The 26,052-nt window shown below is 38.5% G+C and overlaps 1 protein-coding gene across 1 annotated transcript in view; it reads left to right on the top strand.

The window, feature by feature from the left end:
* The first annotated feature begins 1,136 nt into the window (after positions 1-1,136).
* Positions 1,137-26,052, top strand: part of LOC306980068 (serine/threonine-protein kinase 4-like) — a 55,395-nt gene continuing 30,479 nt past the window's right edge. The window contains exons 1-9 of the mRNA XM_079579301.1: positions 1,137-1,498; positions 9,346-9,426; positions 12,980-13,108; positions 16,358-16,472; positions 17,378-17,542; positions 17,679-17,846; positions 21,283-21,420; positions 24,359-24,490; positions 24,567-24,768. Coding sequence (XP_079435427.1) covers positions 1,452-1,498; positions 9,346-9,426; positions 12,980-13,108; positions 16,358-16,472; positions 17,378-17,542; positions 17,679-17,846; positions 21,283-21,420; positions 24,359-24,490; positions 24,567-24,768 — 1,177 coding nt within the window. The 5' untranslated portion in view covers positions 1,137-1,451. The remainder of the gene's footprint in view (positions 1,499-9,345; positions 9,427-12,979; positions 13,109-16,357; positions 16,473-17,377; positions 17,543-17,678; positions 17,847-21,282; positions 21,421-24,358; positions 24,491-24,566; positions 24,769-26,052) is intronic.

Genomic DNA, 26,052 nt, shown 5'->3' on the forward strand with positions numbered 1-26,052 from the left:
TAATTTCAGTTTTCTGTGTTTTGTCTGGGTTTTGAGACGTGTGGCATGGGGGTGGAGGGAACGGGTGAAAAATGGAAAAAAAAAGCAAAAACGTGTGTAGACCATATGACTTGCAACATAAATATTTCTTCCTGACATGAGCACAAAAAACAATAAAAGAGACAAAACATGCCTGAAAAGCAACAAAAAAACGAACAAAAAGTGGCGAAAACGAAACAAAAAAGTTACAAAAGAGCAACAAAATGCGTCCATAAAATGATGAAAAAGTGATGAAAAAGCAACAAAAAAATGACAGACAAAAATGTTTAAAAAATGTTACTAAACCGCAGCGATAACGTGACAAAAAAAAAGTCCTGATCACTTAGCTTTCAAATTGCTCTCCAGTCGAGAAGCTTTTAGATTTGGGTAAAGCCATTTTTAAAATTCAAATACAAACAAAAAGGTACAGCGTAATGACCTCACTATGTTCAGTGCACATATTAAAGATTTTTTTTTTTTTTTAAAAGAACATGGTATAAATTCACATTATTAAAAAAAAAAGAAAAATGGAAAGGGGCATTTCATTCTATATAAAAGAAGCCAGTTTTTCTGCATTTTGGGTGTTGATCAATAATAGAAATTTATAAAAAAGTTTCAGCTCATTCCTCAAATGAGTAATGTTAGGTTTTGTCTTGAAAAAACGACATGAATGTATGTTTGCTTAACAAAATAATATTAAGACCAAAATCATTATGATTATTGCGAAAAATACCATATTTTATATCATTAATTGTTAGATTGATAATCTGAGTTCCTTTGGAGACGATCCATTGTTGAAGGTCCAGCCAAAACCTTTGGACAACTTCACACAAACAAAAAAGATGATCTAAATCCTCTGGTTCACTTTCACAAAACATCCTACATCCATTTTAAATCTCTGTTTTAAAAAACGACGAGTTGGATAGATCCTATTGAGTATTTTAAATTGAATTTCTTTCATGTTTGGCGGGACTGGGAATTTTAAATATTTACATCTAATCTTTTTTAATCGAACACGTCATTACCTGTCCCTTTGGCGCCACCTACCGACCAGGCCGCGCTACGTCCCGTCATTGTCCGCGCCGCCTCCGCCGCACTCTCTCCACTCTCCACTTCCTGGTTCGATCAAGTGGATGTCACAGAGCGCCCTGCCAAACAAGCCCCAAAGTTGTCCCGATCCTGGGCGAGGATGACCCCACCAGAGAGGACAGGGCACCCGGGAGAAACCTTTGACAGCGCGAAAACGTGGCTTCACAAAACGACACGCGGATAAAAAAAACAAAGTATTTAAGAAGTTGGACGCGACCGGAGAGAGGGGCTAGCCGCCGTTAGCCACCTAGCAGCTAATACGAGGGGTTTTACTTTTAGCATCGACTTTGTGCTCCGCGAGGCTGTTCGTGGACATTAATTGATTTTGTTTTGGAGGAGACACCATGGAGTACGATAAGGATAAAGTTCAGATGCGGCACAATCCACGCAGGTAAGAGCATGTATATTTTGAAGACGAGCATTAGTGATCTTTGACATCTCCATTGATTTGGCTGTGGACTTAGCAGCTCACAGGGGGAAAATGAGGCTATAAAAATTTAAAATAGCACTGGGCAGCTTGGGGTCGAGGCTTCAGACGTGCAACACTACACGATTTCGCGTGGAGACTTGTTAAAAAAATAATATGGGGGATAGTTGTGCGTGCAGTAACCATGCAGGAGGAAGTATGTGCAGCCTGCAAGTGCTGTGATGCCAGTGTTGATTTTGACAATATATTTTAATTTAGTCTCAAGTCTTTTGACTAAAATGTAATGTCCTTTTAGTCGAGATTTAGTCGAAAAAATGTTTTCAATTTAAGTCTAGTTTTAGTCGACTAAAATTGCATGTCAATTTAGTCGACTAAATAGAAGACTAATTTAGTCGACTTTGCATCGATAATATTCATTATAATTATATTTAACCTCTTAACTCCCTCCTGAACCGAGAGGATCTTTTTCCTCATGTCATCAGATTTTTTTCCCATCATTTTTTTGTTGGATATTCAACTCACTTTTGTAACTTTTTTGTCATTTTTATCACATTTTTGTAATTTTTTTGTCACATTTTGTAACATTTTCGTCAATTTTTTCGTCCATTTTTTTAATCAATTTTTTTGTCATTTTTTTGTCACATTTTTATCACTTTTTTGTCACATTTTTGTAATTTTTTTGTCACATTTTGTAACATATTTGTCAATATTTTCGTCAATTTTTTATCAATTTTTTGTCATTTTTTTGTCACATTTTTGTAAATTTTTTGTCAAATTTTTATACATTTTTGTCATTTTTTCGTCCATTTTTTTGTCCATTTCTTGTGACATTTTTGCCACTTTTCTGTCAATATTTTCTCACTTTTTTGTCACTTTTCCATCATTGTTTTCGTCTCAGTTTTGTTGCTTTTTTCACAGCTTATTTCCTGAAGCTTTTGGACTGGGGTAAAGCCAAACTGGAGAAAATGTGCTCGGTTCAGGTGGGAGTTAAGGGGTTAATGTTGTTCCTCTGCTTCATGGAGCTGCTCCACATGAACAAAGCTCAGAGCTGATCCTTTAGCAGTGAATTTACATGATCTGAGGCTCTTTCAGACGGACAACAGAAGTTTGGATGATTTTAGTCTCTCCTTTTCATTTTTATTTAGTCTTATTTTAGTCGACTAAAATATCTGGACATTTTAGTCATAGTTTTAGTCTCATGAGAAACTTTTAATTTAGTTTTAGTCCAATTTTAGTCGTCAAAAACATCACTTTGACTAAAATTAAGACTTAATATTTTAGTCGACAAAATTAACACTGTTTGATGCTAAAAAATTAAGTCAAAATAAATAATTTCATACATGTATCCTTGCATAATGACACGTTGTTTTTAGTGAGACACGTTATTACAGCTTGTTTTATGTGATTTGTTTGCTACATAGTGGAAAATTCAAAGCATTAAAGAACCAAGACCAAGCCTATGGAAACTAGGACTGGCTCGATTTCAATTGACGAATCACAAAAACTGCAATTACTGTGTGCAAGTAATGATCTAGTCATCTGAAAACCAGAATGGCTCCTAGTCTGTCTCCTTCATGTGTAAATTATGCTAAACCAGTTCAGACTTTAATGTTTTAGTTTTGATTTCAATCCTCTCTCGTATATTGATGCACCTGGGTTTGTTTGAAATGTGTAATTGCAAATATAGTCACAATGGAAATACTTCTATTAGATATTTATTCAATGTCCTGTGGCTTTTTCCGCTTTTAAGACAATAATACATTCTTTTTTGACACTTTAAACTAGCCAAAATGTACCCATGGCAAACCTGAGCTTCCCCAGCTGAGAATCTGACCCCGGCTTTGGGGTAGTATAACTGTAACCACAGAGTTAAACCCAACACGACGTCCGTCAGCTGTTAAAGGAATGCCAGTGTACCGTGGATTTGTCTCTATCAAAGCTGCAGTAATCCAGAGTATTTAGACTGGTGAACCCGGGATTATCCATTTGATCCCGCTCGGTTTAAACGGATCACTTTACAGGCCACAGACAGACGCAGGAAGGGCAAGCGAGGCCTTTAGACACATAATTTATGTTCATTTAATTGTTTTTCCCCCTGTTTTGTTGGAACTTGTCCACACATGAGTAACCTACAGTGTCCACCTCTACCTCGTATAGAATAAAGGTTCCAAAATGTGGCAATAAACCCGTCATTTTCAGCTTTTTGCCCAATAGGGAAAAGTGATTTTGCCTGTGAAATGATTACAGGCCTTAAGCGGAGGATAGATCAGCCACTATTATTATTACTATTATATGCATAAGTACGACATCATTTAAAGAACAGGACTGGACGAGTGATATGGAATGGTACGAAATTGAATTGTGATATGTCAAACCAAATTGTATGTAATGTTAGATTACGGTTGTCAGTATAATCCAGGGATGTCACGGTTACCGGTGTAGCGGTAAACCCCGGTAAAAATGTTGACAATAATAATTACCGTCTTGTTTTTGAAAAAATATTTTACCGCGGTGGATTACGGCGCCCGCGGTTTAGGCAAAGTGAGCCTCATGAGCCGCCGTCTCTGTAGCTACAACCAAAACAAAACTTTCTCGAAGCTGGAATCATGTCCGACACGACAGCGCAGGATCTATCAGTCTCAGAGACCGAGCCTGAAGTCTGGGCATGTTTTGGGTATTTTAAGAAAGCAGAAAGCCTTTAGTGTCTCTAAAGCAGCAATACTTCGAACCAGTGTTAATTTCGTCGACTAAAATATTTAGTCTTAATTTTAGTCAAAGTGATATTTTTGACGACTAAAATTGGACTAAAACTAAATTAAAAGTTTTTCATGAGACTAAAACTATGACTAAAATGTCCAGATATTTTAGTCGACTAAAATAAGACTAAATAAAAATGAAAAGGAGAGACGTGAGAGCGTCTGAAAGAGCCTCAGATCATGTAAATTCACTGCCAAAAGAACAGCTCTGAGCTTTATTCATGTGGAGCAGCTCCATGAAGTCGAGGACCTTGATTAAATATGATTATAATGAATATTATAAATGCAAAGTCGACTAAATTAGTCTTAAATTCAGTCGACTAAATTGACATGCAATTTTAGTCGACTAAAACTAGACTAAAATTGAAAAGTTTTTTTTTGACTAAATCTCGACTAAAATTAAATTACATTTTAGTCAAAAGACTAAGACTAAAACTAAAATAAAATATGTTGTCAAAATTAACACTGCTTCGAACCTCTGACTCACCTGCGTGACCGTCTCCACAGCTCTATAGCAGTAAGTTAACGTTGGCGTTTTAGCTGAAATGCTGATGTGGGACTTTGGGTTGAGGGAGAATGTAACGAGTCGCTCCATAGAGCAGCGGCACCGCCAGCATAAGCCGTGTCCGGATACCTCCGTACAATGACACAGTGTGTTACGGGGCTCCCGGTGGCAGATTGCAATAGATTCACTCTCGCCGCAGTTTTATGAATTTAATAATGATCACTGTCTGAGGCATTTTCCCAAATCTGCAAAGCGAAAGCTCACTGGAAGGACAACAACAATTTTCCTGATATAGACGGGTTATCTTCGTTTCTGACGCTATAAATAGTACATGTAGTATAAATAGTAAATAGTACTTTCCATCACAGTGGACTCTAAGACGCTCCAGGATAACTTGGATTGTAGGTTTTCTTGTTTCTCGTCAGCAGTGAAAACCTTCCAAACAATTGATCCTGGAGCGTCCAAGAGACCACTGTGATCCAAAGTAAAGGCGCCACGCTGACCACTCACACAGCCACTGGGTCACTCACTACAAGGTCAAATATGCACAAATATCAACTTTCTTTTTTTCTCAGAAAAAGTTGCATAATGCAGCTTTAATGTAAAGTAGAATTTCAAATGAAGTATTGTGTATTCTTGCGCTAAAAGTTGCATTATAGGTTATTAAATCTCTATGTGTGTTGTTATAGGCTATAACGTTGTGCCCCATAGTATCAAAATCAGTATTAAAGAGGGGGTATTATGCTTTTTTCAATCACATAGCACCAGTCTATATCACACTACAATGATGACCAAACCTTCTGTTGGTCTGTAAATGCAGTAAATTAGAATAACTGCCTTGTATAAAATTGCTCTCTCATAATGGCTGTAGTGAATGTCTTGAAATAGGCCTCTGTCTCTTTAAGAACCTCTGAGCCTTTCCGGCACGCCCCCTCCACACACTGTCTGTGGCATCAGTGGGGAGGGGGTTCTGCTGAGGAGCAGTGGTTGGTTACTCGGCTGGTGACGAAAGCTCGGAGGCGTCTCCAGGAGGTGGGGGCGTTCCTAGGAGGACTCAGGCAAACCTATCCCTAAAATGGCCGCCATCAGAGTTTTTACAGATGACTCAAAAATACGTGAATGTGCCAAGGCAACACTTCAGGCATGTTTTTAATGAGGGAATGACATAATAACATGATGTAAAGCTTGAAAAAAGTCGATTTTGCATAATACACCCCCCTTTAAATTTTGCTGTGTTTTTATTTTTCTTAGTATCTCAACACGTGTATGGGATTATAGTGATGACTCTAGTTTTTATTCTGACAAACCAACCATTCCTTCACAATGCAGATCTCCGGGTGAGGTAAAGCAGCTAAAGTTACAAAGTAATATCCAACATTGGACATTAAATGTAGCTGGTTGGTTTAGTAGGAAGTGATGAGTTCCTATTCTGTCAATTATCTGCTCCAGTAAAAGTCACCACAGAGTTAATCACGGCGTCCAGAGTTTCCTCATTTAAACTCCTGCAACACTGGGTCGTTCAGCAGCTGATCGTCGACATTAGTCACGTGTGTGGAAAGATGCTTTGTCATAACTTGTATCAGGATAATGACAGGAAAAATAAATAAAAAGGAACGGGATATTATTTTGAGGTTTGCCATTATTATTATTATTATTTTTTTCCAGAAGTACAGAATTAGTATCTGGTTTAATTACAGCTTAGTAATACTTTTATAATACCCATCTTTCTGTGACACCCCCCACCCCCGTCTACGAAACAAATACATTCACTTTTGAAATTTACTTGCCACATTATACTACTTTAAACCAAGATGTATATGTATATATTTTAACTATAAGATAAAAGAGTTAATATATCATTATTATTTAGGGGGGCCGTGACTTCATGGAGTTTGGAAATGGCTGATCTGATGTGTCTTTTCTATTTAGGGCCCGACCGATATTTGGATGTTTTCAGTATCAGCCATCGGCCCAATAAAAAGGTTGATACTGTATCTCCGAAACCAAAAGTGATAGACTTCCCTTCCTTCTCTTAAAGGAACAGGCCACCGTTTTTACATACTGAGATATGTTCTTACCTTAGCTTTGACGAGTTCTTTAGGACCTGTCTGATCTTCACCCGTGTCTTCAGTCACGTAAACACAGCGCAGACGGCGTTAGCATTTAGCCTCTCCCTCCACTATAGCTCCAAAACAGGTCAAGATAGAAGCTACCAAGCTCTTCCACATTTTCACTATTTAAAGCAGTACTAAGTAACGTGTTTACCTCAATAAATCCTTTCCGTAGTCCCTGTGGGGGTAATACAAGTGTTAATGGGATGATTGGAGGGTCTTTCATCTCCCCCTGGTGTCTCTAACCAGAAAACCATGTTTGCAACTTCTCTGCCACCGGTGCGGAGAAAGCAATACACACTAATGGAATCACGAAGAAGAAGCTAACATGCTAACGGGCAAAGCTAACTGCGGGCTAACGTCACTTTAAACAGTATTTACAGCCAGGTTTGAGTGAAAAAAAAAAAAGTCCATTGTATAATTGGATGCACAGTAACCCTCTCTCCCTTCGCCTTTCCTGCCAGCGTAGTATTTACTCTCCAAGACAATTAATAAGTTAAAAAATCGTAACTTGCTACTACACCTGCAGTTGCGCTTATGGCCTCTAGGGGGAAGAGTTACTTAGTACTGCTTTAAATATGGTTACGTGAAGTGTTCCACTACAAAGTATAATTACACAAAATTAAACAATGTGGATTTTCTAAGCGGATAAAAGGGGGAACTATATAGTAAGGCGTAATAATACCAGGAGTAGTTCGAAATCCGCGCAGTAATCTTCACTTTACTGTGCAGATGCCACCTTTCAACCCATCTTGCACGGTTTAAAAAACATTAAAAAGAATGTAATAAAACAAAGAAACAAGAGTGAAAGAAAAAAGTTACAAAAAAGCCACAGAAGAGTGACAAAACCAGACGAAAACCAGAGAGCGACAACAAGCAATAAAAAAGTGGCAAAAATGCTATAGAAAAAAAAAAATCACATCCGACTTTATGACAACACGGCAACAAAGCGAGGAATAAGATCCGTTTAGATCAGTTATGTAGGTCTTAGCTTTCAAATGAGTCACAGGTCTACAGGCTGTAAGCTCCAGTCGAGAAGCCTTTAGATTTGGGTTAAGCTGAATGGGACAAAATTGAGAGGTTAATCATGAAACTGATCTCCGACTAGTCGACTGCTAAAAGCATCATTATTAAAGGGGGGGTATTATGCAAAATGGACTTTTTCAAGCTTTACATCATGTTATTATGTCATTCCCTCATTAAAAACATGCCTGAAGTGTTGCCTTGGCACATTCACGTATTTTTGAGTCATCTGTAAAAACTCTGATGGCGGCCATTTTAGGGATAGGTTTGCCTGAGTCCTCCTAGGAACGCCCCCACCTCCTGGAGACGCCTCCGAGCTTTCGTCACCAGCCGAGTAACCAACCACTGCTCCTCAGCAGAACCCCCTCCCCACTGATGCCACAGACAGCGTGTGGAGGGGGCGTGTCGGAAAGGGTCAGAGGTTCTTAAAGAGACAGAGGCCTATTTCAAGACATTCACGACAGCCATTTTGAGAGAGCCATTTTATACAAGGCAGTTATTCTAATTTACTGCATTTACAGACCAACAGAAGGTTTGGTCATCATTGTAGTGTGATATAGACTGGTGCTGTGTGATTGAAAAAAGCATAATACCCCCTCTTTAAGTTTAGACGTTTGCAAAAGCATGTGATTTTTATATTAGTTCAGCAGTTCATGCGTCTCTCTCTGCTCCGACATTAATGCTCCTGGATGCATTTAAAATGAAAAGAACAAAACAAAACTGAGTCCCAGAAAGTGCATCAAAGTCAACCCTTTCATTACCTTCCCATTATAAAGACTCCGCGCTCTAAGCTCTCCCTAGACGCACGTTTTGAGGTTATTGCTCATCTCCTCCCGCCGTCTCTCCATAGAACACACTCTATCACGTAAATGTAGGCCCGGCTTGACCACGACACGGGCCAGCCGACATCACAGTACGACTTTAACTCCGAGGAAGGCTTGTCTCTGCGACGCTGAAGCGAAGCATGAGCACCAACGTGAAGGGGCATGTTATTAAACTTAGCTGAGCAAACACGAGTGGCCAGTGGCACGAAGCTGCAGACTTTGACTTTGGGTTCGTGGTTGGAGAAAGCGCTGTTGTGCGAGACTTTAACCTGGAAACACTGACTTAAGAGTGGGGTATTTTAGGCTAGAAATGACCCTTTTGGACCCCTTCAGTTTTGAAACGGGAGCTTTCTTGTATTCTCTTGTATTCTATTCTTGTACACTTGGGCTATTTCTGTCTCATCAAATGCTCAACTTGTTTATTCAAAGTGATCTCTGTCTAGATTTGAAAGAACAGTGAGAGCTTGCACAATTTGCCTGTTAGGACAGATTAATGTGATGGTGACTAGAAAAGGAGCAATATGAGGGAAGAATTGCCATGTTCGATGAGTGTTTTTGAATTATGGTGGTGTTTTTGTCTTTGTGCTCACAGACAGTTGAAGAAGCTGAGCGAGGACAGTCTCACCAAACAGCCGGAGGAAGTGTTCGACGTCCTGGAGAAGCTCGGCGAGGGGTGAGCCACTAAACCGGACTGCACTCACTGTCATAAGTCGGTCCCTTGTGCGTCCTCCCCGCCCCTCGTCTGTCTGTGCGGCTCATCAGCCTCTTCATTTCCTGTTTCTCAACGCACTTCCTGTTCTGCGCCTGATTGACTTCAGCTGCAGCAAAGCCCGCTGTTAACCACCGGCCTGTCTGCCTGCTTTTTTCCCCCTGTCATTTATATTTAAAAATCACAAAGCCCCTGTCACGATAACAACATTTTAAGTTCGATATATTGAAGCAAGAAATGTCTCCATTAATTATGCTGTAACTTTAAAGCAGGGGTATCCAAACCTTTTTCACTGAGGACCACATACAGAAAAATATACTGGGCCACACTCAGTAGAGATCAGATATAACTTCACCTCTATTGTATTAAAGTTGGCAAATTCAATAAAATGATATGCTTTTAAAAATTAAGTATTTTCCTCCCCCTACATTTGCCAGCCATGTCCTAATGCAGGGGTCCTCAAACTACGGCCCGCGGGCCAAATCCGGCTCGTGAGATGATTCAATCTGGCCCCTGACTTGTAGAGCACAAATCCCTGAGTATGTAAAAAAATAAATAAGGAAGTCTCTATCCCATTGCTGTGCGGAGTTATGATTTTTTTTAAACTAAATAACCAGTATACTCATTCCAGCCACTAGGGGGCAGCTTGAATAAATGAAGAAGAATTCTACACGTGTCCAGCCGGGGCACTGACATAAGAGATCAGGATATAAACCACACATTATAGCCACGTGGTAAATGAATCAAATCAAATCAAAGCAACTTTATTCATCCCAATGGGCAATTCTGTTCACTGCTCTCTGGTCATAAAAAAACAGTAAATGGAGACACATACAACCATATACAGACGTCATGAACTGTAAGTGCATCAGGACACAAGGGGACCAGTAAAAAAATGAGGTTGGAAAAAAGAGCAAGATAAACACTGCCTTCCTAGATGTTGTCATTTAAATTTCTGACTGCAGTCGGAATGAAGGATTTTGAATAGCGGTTTCTTTTCTTTTGGGGGACGACATATCGCCTCCCGGAGGCATCAGAGCTAACCACCTCCGAGTGTGGAGTGAGTGAATAATGTGACCACTTACTTTGGTCACATTACGCAATTGTGTTTTATTTAAAAATGAAAATAAATGGAATACCTGTGGTGTTTCAAATTAAAAAGAAGCGTGAAGACTTGATTACTATTTTTGTAAACCACTACAGCTAAACAAATATGTGCCTGAATCAAGTGTTGATCTTGCGGTATATGGTTGTCGGGACGACTGTGCAGGCGAGTCATCTCTACTTCACAATGAGACTTGCTGCATTTTGGTCTGGGTCATACAATCTATGTTATAGCCAACCCGGCCCGGCCCTGCCCCCATCACAGTCTGGAACGAGAATGTGAAAAAAGAGAAAAAAGTTTGAGGACCCCTAATGTGTAGAATGAGCCCAGACCTGTTCACCACAACTGCCTCTAAAATCCTGCACTGTCACTCAAAAAGGTGTTAATTCGGGTCCAAATTGCCGTCATGCATGAGCTTAATCAGTGTTGGGAAAGTTCATTTTCTACATGAACTAGTTCAAAGTTCAGTGCACAAATTGCAAAATGAACTAGTTCGTTCATAGTTCATAATTGTGTATAGTAAATAGTTTGTTCATAGTTCCAAAAATTAACTAGTTCATAGTTCTTTTTTTTTCTTTTTCTTTTTTTGCTGCAAACTATTTTTTAGGCATGAAAACGGGTCAGGGGTGAAATAGGTGAGAAGTATAGTTCCCCTCTCAGGGAAATATTTTTATATTCCATATCTTAAAGCAACAATCTGAAGTATTATGAGATGCATTTTTGCCAACCTTGGGAGAGCTGGAGAAAGTTGACTTCAGCCATGAGTCAAAAATATTATGGCCTCCTCAATTAGTGTTAAAGCTCTTTCATGTCAGCCAGTCACTGTTTTCAGAGTGGATTTTGGATATCTTTGCTAATCATATTTTGTTTTATTATATTTATATATATTTTTTTAAGTTTAATTGGTAAATTCTTAGTGGAAAATAAAGCTACAAATATTCAATTAAATTTGTGTTAATTTGGTGAATTAATTATGAGAATAAGATTGTTTTAGGAGCTAATTTGAAGTTAAAAAACTCCACATTGTGGCTTTATGCAAATGAGTGGCACCGCGGAGCAGAGGAGTTTGGAGCGATAGACGTTACACAAGGGAAACGCTTCGTAGCCTCACTCTGTGGCTGCTGCGGCACCGTGCGGACCCGCTGGTTACCGGTGTGCCAGGGCATGTGCCAGGGCCATGAACAGCAGAGTTCACCGCCACAGGACTGGACACAGTCGGGCCGTGGCCGCGGGGGCGGGGCGGAGCGAGCGCGAGCTACACCGTGGACCCGCCAGAGTTTAGAGCCGCTGGTAAACTCTGACGGCGCGGCGGGATTTTATATTCACTGATATAAGAAATCTGGCACCATATTGAACGGACGTAAATAGAACGGGAATGCCGTTCACAGACACCAGAATGAACGCGTTCATGGTTTCGTTCATCAGGCAGTAATCCAGTGCGCTCAGTTCACGTTCGCCCAAAATATGAACACGTTCATGAACTTTCGTTCAATGAACGCGTTCAGGTACATCACTGAGCTTAATATAGAACAGTTACAGGTAAGACCTGAGGCAGCAGTGAGTATAAAAATGACCAACTTGCATCTAGTCCATTTTAAAGTTAAAAAACAGCCTTCGTCACAGCTTTCTATTAATGTATTTTCATTTATTTTATATATATTCAATTAAAGCAAAAAAAGGATATATTTTTAGAATTTGCAGCGGGCCAATTAAAAGTAGTTTGGACACCCCTACTTTAAAGCATAACAACGACAATAAACCAGGGCAGTCACGAAACTATATCGACGTATGGTTCAATAAATAACATAGACCATACATTTTTGGGCTCGATATTTATCGTCTGTACATTTATTAGCATTTCCCCCCTATTTTTCCTTTGTAACACTTTGATTTCTCACTGAAGCAAATTGATATGATGATGCACTTTTAGAACAAAGGTTTACTGTCATTTTTCGTTGACAGATTCTAGTATCGTTTGAGTTAATAATATCATTTATTGCGATACTTTCCTGCCTCAATATATCGAACTACAAATGTGTTATCGTGACAGGCCCACAATAAGCTTTACTTCTAAATGCTCCTCACATTTGAAATAACGAAGGAGTGGAAATAATTGTTTTATTAAAGTATTATAGAGAAATATGAGGGAAAACTGCTAATAAATGTACAGACGATAAATATTGAGCCCAAAAATATATTGTTATTCTTCCATTTGTCAAACAATAAGTTGCTAAAGTGGCTAAAAACACACCATCCCTTGTGTGTGGTAATAGTAGTAGTAGTTTTGTTGTAGTTTTATCATGAAAGTAATCGTAGACCAAAGTCGTAATGAAGTATTTTGTTTGTACTTTTGCGTTGCATGCTTGTTGTTTACCCACAAATGAAGTATTGATTTGTTTCCTGTGTTCGCAGGTCCTATGGCTGTGTGTTCAAAGCTCATTATAAAGAAACGGGAGAGATCGTGGCCATCAAGCAGGTCCCCGTGGAGTCCGACCTCCAGGAGATCATTAAGGAGATCTCAATCATGCAGCAGTGCAACAGGTATCGTTGTGTTTCAATATACACTATATTTCACAGACTGATCTATTAGCGCAGATTTTAATTCATATTTGTCAAGTAGTTAGTTGAGGGAGACTTGGAGCGTTGTAAAGAAGCCAATAAGAGCTTTGACAAAGTTGAAAGGTTAAACTGTAAGTGTCCATGTAGTGAGCTTAGCATTTTGAATAAAGGGATGGTTAAAGGCACTATACGTAGAACAACATTAGTTTTGTCCACAAGTATATTGTAAAAACTGTCCATCTAGTCATAAAGCATTTGCATACACTTCATGAACTCTCAGGCTACGTTTCTAGTATCTCTGTGTAGGGATGGGACAATAAACAATAATATCGTTTATCGCGATGAAAAAATTCAGCAATTAATCGAACGCCACATTTCTTGATTATCGTGCCAGAAGATAATCGCTAAATCCATCAGACAACCAGTGCCGGTAACTTTACCGGGAGTGGGTATCAGTGTTAATTTCGTCAACTAAAATATTTAGTCTTAATTTTAGTCAAAATGATATTTTTGACGACTAAAATTGGACTAAAACTAAATTAAAAGTTTCTCATGAGACTAAAACTATGACTAAAATGTCCAGATATTTTAGTCGACTAAAATAAGACTAAACAAAAATGAAAGGGAGAGACTAAAATCATCCAAACTTCTATTGACCGTCTGAAAGAGCCTCAGATCATGTAAATTCACTGCCAAATGAACAGGTCTGTGCTTTGTTCATGTGGAGCAGCTCCATGAAGCAGAGAACCTGAATTAGATATGATTATAATGAATATTATCAATGCAAAGTCGACTAAATTAGTCTTAAATTTAGTCGACTAAATTGACATGCAATTTAGTCGACTAAAACTAGACTAAAATTGAAAAGATTTTTTCGACTAAATCTCGACTAAAATTACATTACATTTTAGTCAAAAGACTAAGACTAAAACTAAATTAAAATATGTTGTCAAAATTAACACTGGTGGGTACGTCTCTGGAGATGTGACTAAAGTCAGCAGTGTTTAAGAGAATAATAATAATAATATATAGTGCTTTTCTGGACACTCAAAGACGCTTTACATTGCACTATTTGTTTACTCCATACTGTGATGGTAAGTTACTATTGTAGCCACAGCTGTCCTGGGGTAGACTGACGGAAGCGAGGCAACCAGTTTGCGCCATCGGCCCTTCCGACCACCACCAACCACACACTCACTCACTACTTGCTAGATTTCAGTAGGTCAGTTCTTTGATTCCCCACTGCAGAAATAGCATTGTCTGTGTGGAGCTGCTCATGAGATGCACGTTTGTATTGATGACACAGTATAGTCCAAAATGTTACACAGTGTGCCTTTAAATACTTAATAATTAATAATACTTAGTTACTTAATAATTGCCCAATCCTCATCATTTCTGCAGTTTCAGTGATTTTTTAAACCATAGGCAAATATCGCGATAATATCATTAATCACAATTATTTTGGCCAAGATAATCGTGATCCCAAATTTCATTATCGTCCCTATTTCTGTGACAGTGGCCCTGAAAAGTGAACCTGCAAGTTGAGAAATGTGCCAATAAACTCATCAATGTGAAGAATCAGGACTTTGCTTTACAACTTTGTATGAAAAGCGCTCTATAAATGTGAAGTTAGGGCCGGGCCATTAATCGAAATTTAATCGAAATCGCAATCACTACTTAATAATCGACAGGTTTACAGCCATTTCTGTGCCAGGCTTTCCCAGAAATTAAACTGCAGTGTGGCCTGAAGTAAAAATTTAAAGAGTTCATTTCTAAAAACAGATAAGTGCCATTGAAAAAAGTCAGAGTATGCTTACAGATGTCTACACATAGCAGTGTTTTTCATTACCAGATCTGTTTCGGTGCCATTAAAACATAAAGTCACTAGTTCTTAATAAACAACTTTAGTTTCACATGTGTCATCTGTAGAGTACAGTAACAAATATCCAAGACAATTCTGAAAAAAATTCAAAAGAAGATCTCTGCTCTAAACTCATAATCTGTATTCAGGTCGTGGCTTGTCGTCGTCTGTCATCGATGCGACACAAGTTGAAAACCACTGAAATAAAATATAGGAAATGACTTCAGTGTTGGCTCTTAGTAAATGGTCAAAGTGAAGTCTTCTTTTGTCAAGTATTTATTCAACAGTTGGTTTTCCGCCTGGGGGGGTTTCCACTGTTGCCCACTCGTTCACAGCCGTTGGTCGTCGACATAAACACATTTAGGGAAATTACTGCAGTCACTGTTTTCACAGATAAAAATATCTTTATCACTCAGCAAATGTTGACGCGTCTTAATGGCTGATGCCCACCCACGTTTATCAGATAAAAACATTCAGCTTTTTATAGCTTTGAGTCGAAGCATAAATAGGCACAGAAGTAGCTCAACATAAAAAGTTAACAAATCCAATCTTAGGCAGAATCTAGGCATGGAAATAGGGGTTTAAAGAATAACACTATTAAAGTGATCGCATTCTGAATATAAAGAGCTAGTTCTACCGGTTTGGTGTACTCTGCTAACTGAGCTGGAAAGAGACAAATATTTGTCACTGTTGCCAGTGGTGGAAGAAGTACTCAATATTATTACTTAACGTAAAAGGGCAGATACATGGACAAACATTACTAGAACTTTTACTTAAGTAAAAGTTTAAAAATATGCATTGTAAAATGTAAAGTAAATGTATTTAAAGGAATAGGCCACCGTTTTTGCATACTGAGATATGTTCTTACCTGGGTTCTTTAGGACCTGTCTGGTTTTGCTCTAAAAGAGCAAACCACTAAACCAAGTCTAAACTGGGACTAAACCAGGTCACTTTAAAAATAATATACTGTTACTTTTAACCCAATTTAAAAATGTAACAGAGTAGAAAGTACAGATACAGGCTCTAGAGAGTAAAAGTAAAAAGCATTCATCATAAAATTTACTTAAAGGGACTATACAGAGTTTAAAAACTTAAAAAATAAGTATTTTCCTCCCCCTACATGTTCTAGCCATGTCCTAATGTATAGAATGAACCCAGTCCCAAGTGCCGTCACGCACAAAAGTATCAAAGTATGTCAGGAAGTTGCACTGGTGTAATAATGTTACATTGTTTGGAGACTCATAAAACAATATATCATGTGCTACATTGTTCTCATGATCTGATAAGGTTAGAGGCAACTAGCAATCTAAAATAAAATGTAATTGCCTGTAATGGACTGACTGGTTCCTCTGTTTGTGCTGCTTCCTCAGTCCTCATGTTGTGCGGTACTACGGCAGCTACTTCAAAAACAGCGACTTGTGGATCGTCATGGAGTACTGTGGGGCAGGATCAGTGTCTGACATCATCCGATTACGCAACAAGACGGTAACGTTCACAATCACTGAACCCACACTTTTCACTTATGAAATGAAACTTTCTGAGTGAGATTTGTGTTTAATATTAGCTTTTGAAATGCTGACGGTTAATATGATGCTGTGTTTTAGATGTTTGTTTTCCTGTACTTTAAAACACTAGAAAGTAGGGCTGCTCGATTATTTAAAAAAAATAATCACGATTATTTTTGTCATAATTGAAATCACGATTATTCAAACGATTATTTGTTGTTTTTATTTATTTTATATATTTATTAATAAACAAACTATGCTGAATATTTTCTGTTTTCTGAACAGTCATAAAAGTACAAATGATTTCAAGTTTGCCTCGATTAAGGAGAGGTCTCTGTTTCACACCTGCCCCCTGCTGGCCAGCCCTCACACCTGCACAAGTAAACTGAGCAGCGCGGCCTGATGACATCATCACACAGCGCCGTTTGTTTTTATGTCAGGCAAAAGCACGAGCCATGGCACGTGAAATGTGAAGGGAAAATAATCTGCTTTGCAAAAAAATAAAAATTAAATATATATATTTTTGGATTATGCTAATTTTGTAATCGTTTAGTGTAATAATCGAAATTGTAATTGAATCTCGATTAATTGCACAGCCCTACTGGAAAGGCACGTTTAGAATAGTAATTTACTCATTTTGTTGTGTCTGGATAATTCTCAGTAAGAGAATGAATGTTAGGCCTTGATGGCTTTCTTTGTTTGGATATTTCATATAAAAATGCCACAGAAAAAATAAAGCTGCTCGTTTTAGAACCTAAAACTACCAAGTGTTGCATTTTCTCCTAAATCCGTAACTAAAATGGTTCGTCCAGTTGTTCTGCAGGAGCTTGAAGTGCACGACTGTGTGTAGCTCATCCTTTACGTATTGGTGTCGTGTGTTGACAGTTGACAGAGGAGGAGATCGGCTCCATCGTGCAGGCCACGCTGAAGGGTCTGGAGTATCTTCACTTCATGAGGAAGATCCACAGAGACATCAAAGCTGGAAACATCCTCCTCAACACAGAGGGACAGGCCAAACTCGCCGACTTTGGGGTTGCTGGACAACTCACGGTAAGAGCTTAATATTGTCTTGCCTTCTGCTTTATTTAATTTGTGAGGCCAAATAACACGTCTACACTCAAGCTTTTATTAGAATCAGGCCCTTCACCACAAAAGGATTTTTATAAGATATTCGATGTGCCTTCAGGACACAATGGCGAAGAGGAACACGGTCATCGGTACCCCGTTCTGGATGGCTCCTGAGGTCATCCAGGAGATCGGCTACAACTGTGTGGCCGACATCTGGTCCCTGGGCATCACGGCGATCGAGATGGCAGAGGGCAAACCTCCATATGCAGATATACACCCCATGAGAGTGAGTCAGAGCCTTTGTTTATATTAGAAGCACTATTATGTTAACAGGAGATGTTGTTCAAAGTAGACATCTCCTGTTTGAGCTTTAAGGCGAGACATTGCAGGTGAATAGGGGAAAATAATAGTAATTTAGAGATATCAATCTGAAACTTTTGCTGAACACTGCTGCTAATATAAATATGAGGGAAAATATATATGTTTTAACCCAGCCAGCAAAACAATGTGGGCCCTGCTTGTCCGCTTGGGTTTTCCCACCTGGGTTATAAGTTGGTTTGTCCGCAGTTTCCATGTGGGCTGGACATTTACAAGTCAAACTTAACCCTTTCTTCTCTGTTTTTTAAAATTATTTTTAGTCTCAGAGCTTGGATCTGTCAGTTAATTAAAAAAATACTCTAATTCTACAGAAACAGACCTTTGTCATTTGTTTCTGCTGTAGATTCTTGTTTGTCCCAGTTCCTCTGAGTCGTGGTGCAGCAGGACTGATGTGGACAGATGTTTCAGAAGAAGCTCATGAGGTTCATTCCTTTAACAGTTTCTATTTTCTCTAGAGTAAAAGTAGATCTACCACAGTCCTGTCCACATCTGTCATGGTCCACCATGACCCACCACGACTCAGAGGAACTGGGACAAACATGCCCCATCACAATACATCAGATAATATATAGATATTTTTTTCAACCTATATTAGTATCAATTGTGTGATTTACAAAAAAACGTGTAATTAGAATGTTCTTTCCATTTTTTATTTATTTACTACATACTTTACTTTCAGATTTTTCCTCTTATAGCAGAAATCTGCAGTTCTGTCTAAAGCAGAAGCTTCATGACTTCCTTCTTTACTTGTCGCTCTGTCTCTGTGACTGAAGAGCAATGAGGCCTCAGCCTTTTCATTGGAAACAAATAACACAATGTATTTAATGTCTCGTTACTGTCACTCATGGTGTCTGACCTAAAGTCTATCTCTGAAGAAAGTGAATTCACATGTGCACTGAGAAGGTTAGAAGGGCCCCCCCTTGTGTCCCTTTGCGTTCAAATACCAGGACCAAAACTGGAGCCAGAGCTTGCGCTTTAGAGTAGAAAGGGTTAAGTTTGACTTGTAAAGGTCCAGCCCACATGGACCCACACACATGGAAACTGCGGACAAACCCACTTACAACCCAGGTGGGAAAACCCAAGCATTGTTTTGCTGGCTGGGAAGTTTTCTGTAATTTTTTGTTTTGATGTAAGAAAGGCATTTTGTGCACAGAAATAGACAAAATTGCCTTTTATTTTTAGCGACGAAAACTAAATAACGGATAGACCCGGATGAAATTTTATGGTTTTGTTTTCTTGACATATTAGTTACAAAGATTTTTTTCAGAGGGGATTTTGGATCTTGTTTAGCTTTTAAAACAGCTAAAAACTTACATTTTGCCTTGTTTTTTTGGGTTAAAAGCTGAATAAATCAGGCTGGGCATTAGATATTAAAACATCCCTCTAAGACTGGAAAGTTTGGAGTCTGTAGGAGGTACTGTAGTGGCTATGTCGTTGTATGAGTGGAAGAAAAACATAATTTTGAGAAAACCAGGCGTCTCGCAGAAGGAAAAATACCATATTTGGGTTATAGTGTCATCTCTTTCGCGGGACACGTGGATGTAAAATATGTCAATGTTTTTGAATAAATGTACGTGAGGGGAACGCGGCTTTGCAAAGCAATGTTGTTGCTACTTCTGGGATATATCCACCTCGCAAGCAACAAAACATCATAAAATAAGCATGAAAACTAAGATGTTAACCTCTTACCTTTACCGAATGCATTTTCTCCAGTTCAGCTTTACCCAAATCTTAAAACATCTTAACTGGAGCCTACAGCCCATAGGCCCATGTAACGCCACATTTCACAGCTACACAGGATCTTTTTCCTCACATTGTTGCTGTGTTGCCGTCACTTTTTTAAACTTGTTTTTAATCATCACTCTTCATCACATTTTTCATTGCTTTTTTGTCCCATTTTTGTCTCATTTTCATTGCTGTTCTGACACTTCTTTTCAAGACGCTTTTAGATTTGGACTAAGGCCAAACTGGAGAAAATGTGATCAGTTAAGGGAAAAAAACTAAAAAAAAATCCCCCCATAGTCCGAATAATCAATACTTGTCACTTTCCATGTCTCGCCTTTTAAACATGTTGTAATGTTGCTCTTTCATTAAATAAATTTAATAAATTTGTATTTCATGTCATACATTCTCTTCACTTTTGTCATCTACCGTTGAAGCTCCGATCTCTTCTCCCTGGCTTTTGTTGCTCTAGGTCAGGGGTGTCAAACTCATTTTGGGTCGCGGGCCGTATATAATAGAGAACATTTCCCAATAAAATGAATAATAATAAGCTGTGATTTGGTCAAAGCCCCAACTTAACTGTAGCTTCATTAATAACGTCTTACACTTGTATTGCACTTCACAAGCCTGTGTCACAAGTTCCTTAAAGTACTACATAGTACTACATAGTAAGTCATTATTCATTTAATCGGTGGTGATAAGCTGTTATTGAAGCCACAGCTGCCCTTGGACAGACTGTCCATTTACCACGTGGCTAATGTGTTGTTCATATCCTGTGCTCTTATTATGTCAGTGCCCTCTGCTGATCATGTGTGAAACACTTTTTTTTATTTAATGCCCCCTAGTGGCTAGAATGAGCATTCTGGTTATTCTTTAAAAAATAATTACTCGCAGGAATGGGCTAGAGCAGGGGTGTCCAAAGTGCGGCCCAGGGGCCAAATGTGGCCCTCAGACCAATATTTGGTGGCCCTCAGCCTTGTCACTGAATCGGTACACATATTCAGAGATTGTACTGTTTATTTGAAAAGTTATAAGTCTACACAATTCTAACCTAACAACTAATATTTTACTGTGAGACAGAGCTGGCATGAAGGTTTTAAGCATAAATAAAGGTGTGGGGCACAATTTAAACCTCTGCTAGTCCAAGGTTTCGTGGCACTAACCACCGAACTATGGTCCTTCACCCCGAGTTTGCTTCAGTATGCGGCCCCCCATGAAAAAAGTTTGGACACCCCTGGGCTGGACTTACTTTAACATACGTATGTTTGACACCCCTGTTTAGTCCTTTTATAGGCATTATTTAAAATTGTAAAATGTGAAATATCAATGCTCAGGTGTCCAGAAGAATGTTTTCCAACCTCACTTAAAAGGATGACGATTTTGGAAGCACCTGCTCTTTAATTTTTTATTCAGAATCCGAAAAACTGCAGAAAGCACTCACTGTTCCTTTCATTCATGCACAGAGAACATTCATTGCTACAACACTGTCCAGGATTCCTAGACATTCGTAACTGTTTAATTATTTACCATCATGACATCAAATGTTTTATATTTAGGTTTTTAAAGAAGTCCACTTATACTTTCCTTTGTGATATAACTTATGTTGTCTGTGTATTTTCCAGGCGATTTTCATGATTCCTACAAACCCTCCCCCGACGTTCAGGAATCCAGATCTGTGGTCCGAGTCGTTTCAGGACTTTGTTAAACAGTGTCTTGTCAAAAACCCGGAGAACAGAGCCACAGCCACACAGTTGTTACAGGTACGTCCACTGGATTTTTGGATGTTATTCCCAATCTAGAAACATAAAGCTTAAAATGTGTGCATTTCCGTTGGAGAAACAAGATAGGTGTTGTATGTTTTTTGTTATTTGTTTTATAGACTACAGTTTTTAGTGGCCAAAAAGCTGCTCTATGAAATGCTTTCCACACCTCTCAATACATCGCTAAACTTAAAGTGGACATATCATGCAAAATCAACTTTCTTGAGGTTTAAAGGGGGGGTATTATGCAAAATCGACTTTTTCAAGCTTTACATCATGTTATTATGTCATTCCCTCATTAAAAACCTGCCTGAAGTGTTGCCTTGGCACATTCACGTATTTTTGAGTAATCTGTAAAAACTCTGATGGCGGCCATTTTAGGGATAGGTTTGCCTGAGTCCTCCTAGGAACGCCCCCACCTCCTGGAGACGCCTCCGAGCTTTCGTCACCAACCGAGTAACCAACCACTGCTCCTCAGCAGAACCCCCTCCCCACTGATGCCACAGACAGCGTGTGGAGGGGGCGTGTCGGAAAGGCTCAGAGGTTCTTAAAGAGACAGAGGCCTATTTCAAGACATTCGCTACAGCCATTTTGAGAGAGCAATTTTATACAAGGCAGTTATTCTAATTTACTGCATTTACAGACCAACAGAAGGTTTGGTCATCATTGTAGTGTGATATAGACTGGTGCTATGGGACTGAAAAAAGCAGAATACCCCCTCTTCAAACCGTGTTTTAACATTGTTCCCTCGTCAAAGACAGGCCTGGAGTAGTATTTCACAACATTCACACAATTTTGAGTAATCCCTGGTCAAAGCTGTTCAATTTAGCTGTTTCTTCTTCTACGGTGTCAGCGCCTCGTTCTGTGTTTTGTTTTTTTAGAAAATTATCCCTATAGCTGCCAGCAGGAGGAGCCCCAGTCAAGTTTTTCTCCTGCTCTGTCTCCTGCATTTCATTGTTACTAATTAATTCTTACAGAGACATATTTTCAAATTATAAAACTTAAAATATCAAAGCTGAGGCTCCAATAATAAAATATATACCGTGTTTTCTGGACTATAATTTGCTGCGAAGTATAAGACGCACTAACCATAAAATTCCTAATGAAGAAAAAAACAACATGCCGAATAGGCGTATGGTATGCTAACGTAGCACATTGATTGTTAGCTACATGAAGCATAAGCAACAAACTAAATAGGTGTCTGGCATGTTACCGTGTAGCATAAAGAAGTGGTAGCTCTCATATGCGAACTCGTTCCTCTAGCTGTGGCCATCGAGCTTTTAGCCCGTGATTAGCTTTGTTTTGTTTTCTTCTTTGCTGTAAGAGAGGTAAGAGAGTAGCCTCAGCTTTCTTGCTCACTCCAAACTTTCTTTCTGCTGCTCGATTAGCTTACAGCGCCCTCTAGCGGCATGTGAAATTATATATTTGAAAAAGTTATAAAAAAGAATCACATATTAGTCACTCCGGAGTATAAGATGCACCTCCTGTCGAACTATGAAAATAATTGCGACTTATTGTCCGGAAAATACGGTAAATACGTCTATTTTTAAGCTCCATCTGCATGACGTGTCCATTTTATGCTCTCATCACAATGTTAAGACACTCGCCATCACTTCACTTGAACCACAGGGACTTTTTTCCCTTTTTTATTGAAGCAGCTGCACAATGAAGGGGAGCAAGAGAAGGGGGATTGCATGAAACATCTGGATATTGTAGTTTTTGCCGTTTTAGATCAGTATGGCATTTTCTATCCAAAAAAAATGCAAGATAATGATAAAGATGTGTTTGAGATTAGCAGTGTTAATTTTGACGACTAAGAATTAAAAGTTTTTCATGAGACTAAAACTATGACTAAAATGTCCAGATATTTTAGTCGACTAAACTAAGACTAAATAAAAATGAAAGGAAGAGACTAAAATCAGCCAAACTTCTATTGACCGTCTGAAAGAGCCTCAGATCATGTAAATTCACTGCCAAAGGATCAGCTCTGAGCTTTGTTCATGTGGAAGCAGCTCCATGAAGCAGAGGAACAAGATTAAATATTATTATAAATTATATAGTCTTGTTTTTGTGCTGTAGCATCGTATTATTAGTCAAACTTGAATCTGTCACAGATTTGGCATCACTTCTCTCTTGTGTCAGAGACGCCTCGAGACTCAGTGAAATACTGTAATACTGTCTATATTCCCGTATTGTAAATAAGAATTCATTAGTATGATGTCCACAAAAAGAAAAACACTAGGAAGGAAGTAGTAGTGGTAGTAATATTATTATTATTATTTTTTTATGTGGCACAGATGAACAGAGACAGACCTGCTCAGATGATGGAACTGTAAAAACCCAGAGCTTTAGAAAAATGTGGAGACTCAAACCCAAAGTAAAACTCATTATTTGATTTATATTTATACACTTGTATGTTGCTTGGTAGAGTTAATACATTTTGGGCAGAACTGTGAACTGTTACATTGAGTTCTTGTCACAAAATAAAGTGCAAATATATATACATAATTATCGGTGTCATTATCGGTATCGGGACATGCGGACTTATCGGTTATCGGTTCAAATTGGCATTATCGTGCATCACTAATTATAATGAATATTATAAAAGCAAAGTCGACTAAATTAGTCTTACATTTAGTCGACTAAATTGACATGCAATTTTAGTCGACTAAAACTAGACTAAAATTGAAAAGATTTTTTCGACTAAATCTCGACTAAAATGACATTACATTTTAGTCAAAAGACTAAGACTAAAACTAAATTAAAATATGTTGTCAAAATGAACATTGGAGATTAGTACCAGATCTAGTGTATGTAGCCACTAAAGTCATTTGACATGAACCTTTTCTTCATTTTTATCTGTTATGTTAGTTTTGTCTGTCTATTTCTCCTCCTACTTTGTGGTTGTTTCTTGACTTTTGTCTTTTTTCCTGATCAGCATCCGTTCATCAAGTCGTCCAGACCCAGCTCGATACTGAGGGCCCTGATCACAGACGCCATGGAGATCAAACTGAAGAGGCAAGAGGAGGCGGAGCAACGGGAGCAGGACGCGGACGACGACGACAACTCGGTAAAATGATCTCCTCACAAGGTTAAAACCCTCAACCCACTTTCCATGTTGACTTTTCTTTCTCTTCCCGTTTGAGGACGAAGATGAGGTGGACCAGGGGACGATGGTCCGGGCGGGCACGGGGGACACGGGGACCATCATCTCCACAGGCTCCCTCAGTGGGACGTCCCGCACCATGATCGAACACGACGACGACGACAACACCGGGACCATGGTGGGGACGATGGTCATCAACTCGGACGATGACGAGGAGGAGGAGGGCGGCGGCACCATGAAACGTAAGGCACACAGGCCTTTTTTTTTTTTTTCAAACAATAACTTTTATTTCTTACTCATTAGCAGACACGATGCTAGTGACAGTAATGTTCACTTGCCTGTAACATGTTGAAAAATGATCTGTTTTCAAATGGGTTGTTCACAATAGAGCATGGGGAACAACAGATGAGGAAGGTGATTTAGATGAGGAAGATGCATTTATAGATATATAGATAAAACAATGAAGTGCTGTGCTCAAACTCAAACCTCTGAAGTGACTTTACTAGTGCCACCGCCTTGTCTTTGTGCTCACACAGCAGTGTAATTTTAGTCAAAGTGATATTTTTGTGACTAAAATTGGACCAAAACTAAATTAAACGTTCCTCTTGAGACTAAAACTATGACTAAAATGTCCAGATATTTTAGTCGACTAAAATAAGACTAAATAAAAATTAAAAGGAGAGACTAAAATCATCCAAACTTCTATTGATAGTCTGAAAGAGCCTCAGATCCTTTAAATTCATTGCCAAATGAACAGGTTTGTGCTTTATTCATGTGGGAGCAGCTCCATGAAGTCGAGGACCTTGATTTAATATGATTATAATGAATATTATAAATGCAAAGTCGACTAAATTAGTCTTAAATTTAGTCGACTAAATTGACATGCAATTTTAGTCGACTAAAACTAGACTAAAATTGAAACGTTTTTTTTGACTAAATCTCGACTAAAATTAAATTACATTTTAGTCAAAAGACTAAAACTAAAATAAAATATGTTGTCAAAATTAACACTGTCACACAGGCTTTACATTATAAATCACAGGCAACATAGTAGTCAGACCATTGACAGTTCAAAATATTCTGTAAATGAGTCAGACAAAGATTCTGCTTACAATGTTTTCAAAGCATTTTGAGAATTACTAGTACCTCTTTTTACCACCAGAGGGCGCATAATGACCACTACAAGTTATCCTCCAGGTGAATTTGTCCTGTCCACTGTGTAAAGGGGAAAATCGATGGCTCAATTGGCATTAGATTCTTTTGCGTGGAATTTAAATTAAAACCAACCTGTCTTTATTTTTTAATCTTATTAATTCTGCTATAATTTTATGTAAAGTTGACTATTTCATTAAATAAAGATGGCAAGGATTATCAACAGGGCTTCTATTTTAATTGATTAATCGTTTTCTGGTTTATACAATCACACAATACAAAATAATATATGAAAATGTAGTATTTTCTATTTGTTTTCCAACTTTGGGTCTGTAGAGTGTTAATACCTTGTAAATGTGATTAAATTAAATGTG

Source organism: Gobius niger (assembly GCF_951799975.1).
Source record: "Gobius niger genome assembly, chromosome: 20".
Classification (NCBI taxonomy): domain Eukaryota; kingdom Metazoa; phylum Chordata; class Actinopteri; order Gobiiformes; family Gobiidae; genus Gobius; species Gobius niger.